The sequence below is a fragment of the Colossoma macropomum genome, unplaced genomic scaffold, assembly GCF_904425465.1.
Source record: "Colossoma macropomum unplaced genomic scaffold, Colossoma_macropomum, whole genome shotgun sequence".
In the NCBI taxonomy this organism is placed as follows: Eukaryota; Metazoa; Chordata; class Actinopteri; order Characiformes; family Serrasalmidae; genus Colossoma; species Colossoma macropomum.
The window spans coordinates 6,911,982-6,921,039 of record NW_023494803.1 but is presented as its reverse complement, the minus strand read 5'-3'; the positions used below and the strand labels follow the sequence as shown (position 1 = coordinate 6,921,039).

Sequence of the window (9,058 nt, the reverse complement as noted above, 5' to 3'; positions counted from 1 at the left end):
CTGTCATGCAGGCATTTCATATTGCCATTTCCAATCGCTTCCACTTTGGGTGTCTCAACAATGATTATGGATGAAAAATCAGGGAAATAAAACATTTTATTCTTACTAAAATGTAACAGTTATCTTTACAGCTTCAGAAAATATACAACAAGACACATTTCATATATGGAAGTAAACCATGGAGTGTAACAACAATTGCAAATAAAGTAAGGCACTTTCTAAAGGAAACAGGACGAGAACACAGAAACCAGATTTTACTAGTCATGATTTTGTTGTATACCTCATTTTAAGTATAACACTGACATGTGGGTGGAGTAGTGGGTAAATTACTGCTTCTAGTCAATGGCAGGTTACTAATTCATTAGTAAGTGCATGTTTTTTGAGAAAGCTCCAGCCTCCCAGGCAGGTACATGCACATAAAGTGGTGTCTGAGTGCCACCAGTGGCCATATTGAGGTATTACACAAGTGACATTCATTTATTGCAGGGCTTTAGGTCCACAGGGAATACTGGACTCTTAAAAAAAGAATATTCTTAAGGGAACTTAAGAGCCTGAAAACAGGGCAAACTCAGGCTATTACTAGAAAAGTCTTTACAACCTACATTAGCAAGACTTCTTGAACAACCTTGATGTAGTCCTTGGACATCAGTGAAGTCTGTGAAGTTTCTGCGGTCTCCTGACATGCTGCCGGGCATGTAGTGTTCCTCTCAAACCCCGTTCTCGAAGCCATTTGAAGAGCTCTGCAATTGGGCCTACTGGAATGGTTTAAATTGTTCTGTATGGTCACCACAGTGCCCATGGCTGGAGATATTGCACTGTTTTCCTTAGGCTTTGCCTCTCAGGTGCAGAGGTCAGTCAGGTATATGTCCAGCAATTATAGTAGTTCCACTGTCCACCTCTGGTTGGTCTTCCTCTCATCAAACGTGTTCAGAATCACCTGGTTTTTATCATACTGCTGACCACCTGGAAAAGAGGATTGTTTTTGTAACAGGTCAAGAGATCAAAAATATTTTCGGTAACACTTTATTTGGATGGTCCACTGTAGATGCTTTGTAAATGCTCAGTCTGTCTTTAAGTAACATTCAACTAAATCTCTATTAAATGTAACTGAACTTCAAGTTCAGTATGAAGGATTTTATTAAATCTGTTCCTAAACCTAAACCTATCAATCAATCAACTGAATATCACCAGAAAGTTTGTTAGTGATTTAGGTATCTGTAGAGCATCTATAGGGGACCATCTAAATAAAATGTGAGCATATTTTTTATGCACATAAAGATGAATAGTTCTAAATCTGAAATCTGATTTAAAGCTGTTGTAAAATACTAATTATACACACAATTGCACACATCAGCTGAATTCTGGATTAAATGTGCCAAAAAACACTGTTACAGTAAATTTGAAGTTAGTTAGTTTTGTTATAACCTTAAAAATGTAAACTGTCAATTTTATTTACTCAGATTAGTGGATTAATAGTGGAATAAAAGACCTGAAGAAATTGAGGAAAATGAGTGAAAAAAAAATTTGCTTGACGACTTGCTGAAATTAGAAATGGGAAATTATGCTGGGACCTTGAAAAAAGACTGCTTATGTTGCTTAACAAGCAGCAGGGCAGCTCGAGGCTTGTTGCTTTAAAGAGTAAATTCCACTGACTTTTGAAAAAATGCAGAATTACAACAATGCAAAGCAAACAAAAAAAATTCAGAGGGGTTTTCAGACGTGTGTTGAGTTCAATGCCTCTAAAAGCTCCCTCACAGAAAGTCATTACACAAAATGGTTACAAATACGCCGCCTGACGCCGGACACATTATTTTACATTAGTTATGAAAAGGGTTTTGGCCTTAAGTTTCAGATTTACTATTTAAACATCACTATATAAAAACTCAGAAGACGTGTAGGTTCTCTGGTCATTTTGCATAGTAAATAAAATGGCTATATTTGTGCTGTAGGCCCATCATGACGCCTGGGGCCGCATTACAGAAACCTTCTATCTTGTTGTATTAACTTAAGATCTGACAGGTCACAAATTCGTATAACAGAAGACAATTGTATCTTAATTTAGGAATCTTACAGCATCTTTTCTTATCTCAAGTTAGGAAATCTGAACTTACTCGATTGAAGTTGACAATCGACAATCAACTGTCGTGTTTGTTACCTACCAACAGACCATATGCGCACAGCTGAATCATAAACATGTAGCTAATCAAGTTAGTTAGTCAGACAGCTAACGTTAGCTACCATTACTGAGGTAAAAAGGTCTAATAAAACTAAAGGCATGATAAACTGAGAGTTAAGAATATTGTTTCAGTACTTCGTGCTGTTTATCAGAGTCACTACTCCAGTTTCAGTCTCCATTTCCCAAACGCTTTAGCCGAGCGCGCTAACATTATTCCTCCTAATAAACAGACACACGTTCAGCTCTGTCTCCTCATTATTCACCACCATCACTGTAATATTTCATCAACATTAACACACGAAGGTAATCAGAGGGACGGTGGAGATCGAGTCTGCAGTGTCTGGGGTTTTTAAACGCTGTTAGCACCGTTTTCAGTGTAGATAAATGTAGCATCGTTATGCTACTTATAGTGAACAGTACTGCCTGTCTGCATAAAACAACAGAAACAGAAGATTAAAACAGAAGTTAAGACGCTCTCGGTTTATCTTAAAGTTAAGAAAATATTTAGGATATTTTGGCAACTTAGGATGTTTCAGTAAATCCATTTTCCTTACATATCAGCAACTAAACCCATACAGAAAGTTTGGTGTAAATCCCCTTTAAACTACAACACTATTCCCATATAAAAAGCCTATGGATCTCAAATGCCACCTGTTGGTGAATGATATAAATGTTCACACGCATTACCAACTATGGCCACAGGGTGGTGTGCTTGATAAGTTTATAAGAGCATTAACTTCTGCCTCTGTGCTAAAAGTACAAGCGTCATAACACAAGGTGTGGCTGTGCTGTTGGCCGCTGTCTTAACAGGCTGGAGCACCATCCCCGAAGTAAAAGTCTCAAGGTGTGTTCTGAACCCTGTCATCAGCCTCATCATACCAGGGCTGCCATTTCAGAAGGGAGTGTTTTCTGACTGATAACAACTAAAATAGTCCACATGTACAGCCTTGGACATGCCCATGTACATGTGTTAGCTTATCCTCCCTTTGTTTCTGACTGCCTGTCTGCGTGTGTGTGTGTGTGTGTGTGTGTGTGTGTGTGTGTGTGTCTCCATCTCAGACACAGTATGCGATCTTTAGGTGTGTGTTTAAACGTGAAGATCTTGTCACTCATGATCCTTTAAGCCTCTTTTATTAGAAACCGTGCGCAACTTTCACTTTTAATCCCTGTTACATGTACATGTCTCTGAACTCTCAGCACAAAGTGAGTATGAGATTATACAGTGGCAAGAATTTTTTGGTTTTCTGCATTAATTTGTCATAAGATCTGATCCTCATCCAAGTCAAACGTATTGACAAATATAATGTGCCTAAAATAATAACAAAAAAATTCTGATCATTCTTGTCTTCATTGAGAACAACCATAAAAACCTCATAGTGCTAGTGGATAAACTATGTGAAGCCTTAAGTTAATGATCTCAAAAAAGCTAATTGGAGTCAGGTGTTAGCATACCTGGAGCCTTGTTAAGAAAATGTCTTGGCGGTGTGGACTAGAGCTACTTTGACTGATAAAAATCACCCAAACGTTTTGAGTTTGCTCTGCACAAGAAGGATAAGCGTATGTGAACCTTGCCTTGCCAAAAAGAGCTTTCAGAGGATCTACGATCAAAAATTGTTGATTTAAATAAAGCTGGAAAGGGTTACAAAGTGATTTCAAAGACTTTAGAAATTCACCAGTCTACAGTCAAACAATCTACAAATGGAGACAATTTGGGACTGAGGCTACTCTGCCAAGAAGTGGGCGCCCAGTCAAAATGACCCCAGGAGCACAGCGGAGACTCATCAATGAGGTAAAGAAACAACCCCTGAGTGACAGCCAAAGATTTGAAGGTGTCATTGGTGCAGGCTAACATCTGTGTTCATGAGTCTACAGTCTGTAAAGCCTTGAACAAGCAGGGTGTCTATGGCAGAACACCACGACGGAAGCTGCTGCTTACTAAAAAGAACATTGCTGCACGCCTGAAGTTTGCGAAAGAGCACACTGACACTCCACAACGGTGCTGGCAAAATGTTTTGTGGACAGATGAAACTAAGATTGAACTATTTGGAAAGAACATGCAGCGCTACATCTGGCGTAAAAAAGGCACTGCACATCACCATGAAAATATCATCCCAACCGTAAAGTATGGTGGAGGGAACGTCATGATTTGGGCCTGCTTTGCTGCATCAGGGCCTGGCCAGCTTACAATCATTGAGGGGAAGATGAATTCCCAAGTGTATCAAAAAACTCTGCAGGATAATGTGAGAGTGTCTGTATGTCAGCTGAAACTCTGTAGAAGTTGGGTGATGCAACAGGACAATGACCCAAAACACTGGAGCGAGTCCACAACAGAACGGCTTATGAAAACAAAATCCGCCTTTTGGAGTGACCAAGTCAGAGCCCAGATCTCAACCCTGAAGCAGTTCTGCCAGGAAGAATGGGCTAAAATTCCTCCTGAACGATGTGCAGGTCTGGTCCACAGCTACAGGAAGCACCTGGTGGAGGTTATTGCTGCCAAAGGGGGGGGTCAACCAGCTATTAATTTCAAGGGTTCACTTACTTTTTCCACTACCACTTTGAATGTTGAATGAGTGTGTGCAATAAAGACCTACAAGATCATATTTTTGTGTGTGTTATTATTTTAGGCACATTATATTTGTCAATACACTTGGCTTGGATGAGGATCAGATCACATTTTATGACAAATTAATGCAGAAAACCATAAAATTCCAAAAGGTTCACATACTTTTTCTTGCCTCTGTATAGAGCTCTTAGTTTCAGAGACACGTACACTAAGGTGTGGGCACTGTGACAATGTCAGTCATTATTATGACTGATTACATAATGATGAGGGTTATAATAGTTTTGAAATTTTAAGCTTTTATTGTTTGTTTTTCATTTTGGTTAGTCTTAAGGGGGCGTCAGTTTTAGTTTAGATTTTATTTTCTGAAATGTAAGAGATCCGTTTTTATTTAGTTTCACTTTTAGTATTTAGTATTACAGTCAACGCTGTGACGGTAGGTATTTGATGAGGGAAGAATAAAATCAACACAACAATAGGATGACAGCTAATTGGATGATTGGATGACAGCTAATTGGATGACAGCCCATTATGACATAAGTCATAATTCTTTTTTTATTGTTATTTTCCTTTAGCAATTTATTTTACCAATTGCTTTACTCCCTCTTCCAATACAAAAAACTGGGCTGTCAAAGTTGAGAGCGAGTTAATGTAATTCATTATTAATGCCACTAATTGGTAACACATTTTCCTAGTTTGACCCTTCAAACCATCTGTAGTGGTGCTGTCAGTCCTCAGCTTGTGCGAGTTCTCCATTCGCTCTCATTCTAATAAGGTTTTTAAATGGCTTTCAAAGCTTTGGTATCTCCAGCTGACTATGCTGGACAGTGCTCGAAGGAGATAAACACGTGGTAAACAAACACAACAGCATGTATGAATGAGAGTGAGGGGTTACAATCACAGAGGAGGTGAAACAAATGACTGTATCTATATCTCGCTGTTGTCGGAACAAAACCTCGTATCTCCAAAATGGTAACTTTACAGGAGAAGGAAAAAACCTACTTTACTTTTAATGTAAGTCAATGGAACCAGAAATTTTTCCCAAGTCATTTTAGGTCATTTCTTTTAGTCCATTCATCATGAAATTTACAAACAATGTAAAGGGTAACAGGTATTTTCAAATTTTGTCAAAAACTGAAAAATATGGAGATACAAGGTTTTCTTCCAACAACGGCGATATATATATATATATATATATATATATAAAATATAGACACACACTGTTTCTTTATGTTCAGATTTGACAAAATACGATTTATCGCAATCAACTACACATGATTGTGCGATTAATCATGATAATCTGAATCTTTTTAAATAAAGATAGCACAACTGTTTGCAGGAACAACCTCAGAATAGTAAAATGTGGTGGTGCATACTGTGCACAGGGAAAGTGTTTTCCTGTGCCGTCATATTGTTGCCATGTTGCCCACCTTTACATACACTCACCTTTAACCTCCAGCACCAGGTCAGGCTTGAGGCTGGAGCGTATGAGACCGTCTGCTGTGATGTTCCAGAATTGATTGTCTTTGCCGGGTTCAGGGGAAATGTTGAGACGTCCACCCGCCATCATCACACTGCCCGACGGCTCCAGGCAGCAATCTTCCACAAACTACTCCGAGAGAAAAAGGAGGACAGTCAACCTTCAAAGTTTGCGACAGTCGGCTCAGATCAGCCTCGCCCTAATTCCTCTGAACCCACCTTTACCTTCATAAAAACATTCCTGGGAATTCATTAACCTGCTCTGAAACATGAGCTTGTAAATCGGAGCATGTATGTGGACACGGGCCAAACATAACCCGCATGGAGGCAACAGCAGCAGAAACACTTATCTGCTTTTGGCACAGGTTCAAGAGCTTGCTATAAGCTTCGCTGATTAAGGTGTGTTACTTATGTTTAAAAGGAAACTGTCGAAATGCAGACACAACATGGCACGCAGCGCTTTCAGGACACACCAAAGAGGGCTTTCTTAGTGTTTAAACCAGATAATCTCACTACTGTGGGATCACTGCAGGAGGCAGGCATGTTTACAACAGATTTCATTTTGGCCGGAGTGCCCCTAGAAATCAGGTAAACGAGGCTGAACACTGCTGTGCTGTGGCCTCTTGGTCCACACGTCCACACATACACTTGAAACGTACCTTGCAGCGCAGCAGTCCATTCTGGTAGAGCCAGACTTGTTCATCTCCTCCGTTCTCATCCAGTACCTGCACCCTCAGCAGCTTAATGTCGTCCAGCGGCCCGGACAAGGACATCACACACCCGGTCTCCGCGCTGCGCAAGCGGAAATACACTGGCTTCTGCTGAGACACACACACACACACAACATACCTGCTGTTTTAAAAGCTTGACTTACATGTGTGTTATGAAATACGGTTTATTAACGTATTTATTATTGAAATACAAAAAGAAATTTAATATGATAATAAATAAAAACACAATGCTCCCAGCGCCAGTCCTCAGGACCAAATGCCTTGCATAGTTTCATGTTAGCAACGATGTGACCTACCCAGATTTGCCATAAGCTGATGAAACAAAACCAGAGGTGGTGACCTCCAATCCTGGAGGGCCAGAGTCCAGCAAACCCTGGACTTGGGTGTATTTTAACTGTACATGTACCTGTTGAATTTGCCCTGCCCTGCCGCCTCTAGTTCCCATGTAATTATGCCTCACACCTCAGTACACAACCATCCGTCAGACCAAACACACGCAAAGCGACACGCATTCCTTAACATTCCAAGCCGGCGATCAACCGGTGTCATGACTCAGACACAAAGAAACAGAAAACAGAAACGTGTGCAGGAGAGCTCTGCAGAGAATGGCAGCCAAAACACAGGATTTCACAGACACTGGCGGAATCCTAAATAGTTCTAAATGTTTCCCGCAGCACATGAGCCGTCTCACTAATTTCACTATTCACGAGAATTAAAGCCAGAAAGCTAATATTTCATTTATATGCTGGAATGTGTATGATGGAGGAAGCATCTCCACCAAACTAGCAATGACAGGAAGCAAATAACTACAAGAACAAAGTCTTACTTTATTACCATTCTCAACTCTTTTATTCTCTTTGTGTTAATTTATTGTTTTTGTACCCTATTCACGTGTCTTAGAACACTGGTTCTCAGAGGTGTCCTCAGGGATCCCAGACAGTCCACATTTTTCCTTTATCTGTATGTTTTCCAAAATCTGGACCGTCTGTGAGTCCCTGAGGACTGGTATGAGAAACACTGCCCCAGAAGATCGAGATGAAGAAATAGATGCGAAATGAAGTAATAATGACTAAAAACCTCTTACCTGCAGTAATGGACGCAGAGATCCGATTTGTCGCCAGCCGCTGAATTTCCGCCAGTCGCCAATTTCACTGGGCTGGAGCAAAATCTGACGACCATGGAAGTTCTTCCCTTCATATAACACCCACCTGAAAACACACAAAGCATTGAAACACACATACAGACATTTACTGTCTGTGATCCAACTAAACTTATCAGCTCATTATAAAGCCCTTCATTATCTGAATTAGGCCGGTCACAATTATTTGAGCTGATTTAATGTATTTTCCACAGTTGTTAGCTTCGATAATCAGACAATGTGAATCGGTGCGTTTTAAGCTGGCAAATACATGTAAACAAGAAAAGCGAAAAGCGTAATGGGACACATCACGAGTCCTACAAAAACAACACAGTCTAACTTCTGCCTAGGTCAGGGGTCGGCAACCTGCGGCTCTTCTCCTGCCCTGCTGCGGCTCCAGAGCAGAATTAGCCGTTTAGGTAAAAATAAAATAATCCTCCTTTGCAGTAAAATAAAGCTCTGCTGATCGTTCAACACAGTTTAACAATAAATTGTCTTAAAAGTTAATGTAGAACTGCTAATTCACCCTTTAACCCTGCAGACTGGCGTGCAGATGGTCACCATAGCAACGCAGACAACAATGTAGCTAACAAAAGGCAAAGATGGGATATTTAAGATGAACATCAATAGTCGAGATGAATGGACTTCTCTGCATTCATAATCACTCCAGCTGGTTTCCTGATACGATTAATCTGCACTAAAAAGTCGCAAAGCTGAAGTCAGCTTCTTGCTCAAATTTTAAAAAATTAGAACAATTATATAGAGAATAAGGAGCGACTTCAGCCTCGAAAAAAATCAAACGTTGAGAGACATTTTACAAGAAACTGTTCAACTTTTGCGGAAAAGCTGAGCTAAAGCTTAAAGCAGAGCAAAGTAAGTCTGTGTTTTTGTTAATATTATATTTTTAGTCTACACTACGTACATCAGCGCATACTGAGACACATTTACAGCCAAGATGGTGAAATGGACATAAA

The 9,058-nt window shown here is 40.0% G+C and overlaps 1 protein-coding gene across 6 annotated transcripts in view; it reads right to left on the bottom strand.

The window, feature by feature from the left end:
- Positions 1 to 78: 78 nt before the first annotated feature.
- crybg1a (crystallin beta-gamma domain containing 1a) overlaps positions 79 to 9,058 on the bottom strand; it is a 109,934-nt gene continuing 100,954 nt past the window's right edge. For 4 of the 6 annotated variants that reach the window (XM_036593182.1, XM_036593183.1, XM_036593184.1 and 1 more), the window contains 4 exons: positions 8,031 to 8,154; positions 6,875 to 7,036; positions 6,183 to 6,345; positions 416 to 963 (listed from right to left, as the gene is read on the bottom strand). In XM_036593182.1, coding sequence (XP_036449075.1) covers positions 875 to 963; positions 6,183 to 6,345; positions 6,875 to 7,036; positions 8,031 to 8,154 — 538 coding nt within the window. In that variant the 3' untranslated portion in view covers positions 416 to 874. Of the gene's footprint in view, positions 964 to 6,182; positions 6,346 to 6,874; positions 7,037 to 8,030; positions 8,155 to 9,058 lie in introns of all 6 variants that reach the window. The other 2 variants (XM_036593180.1, XM_036593181.1) reach the window with 2 other exon arrangements.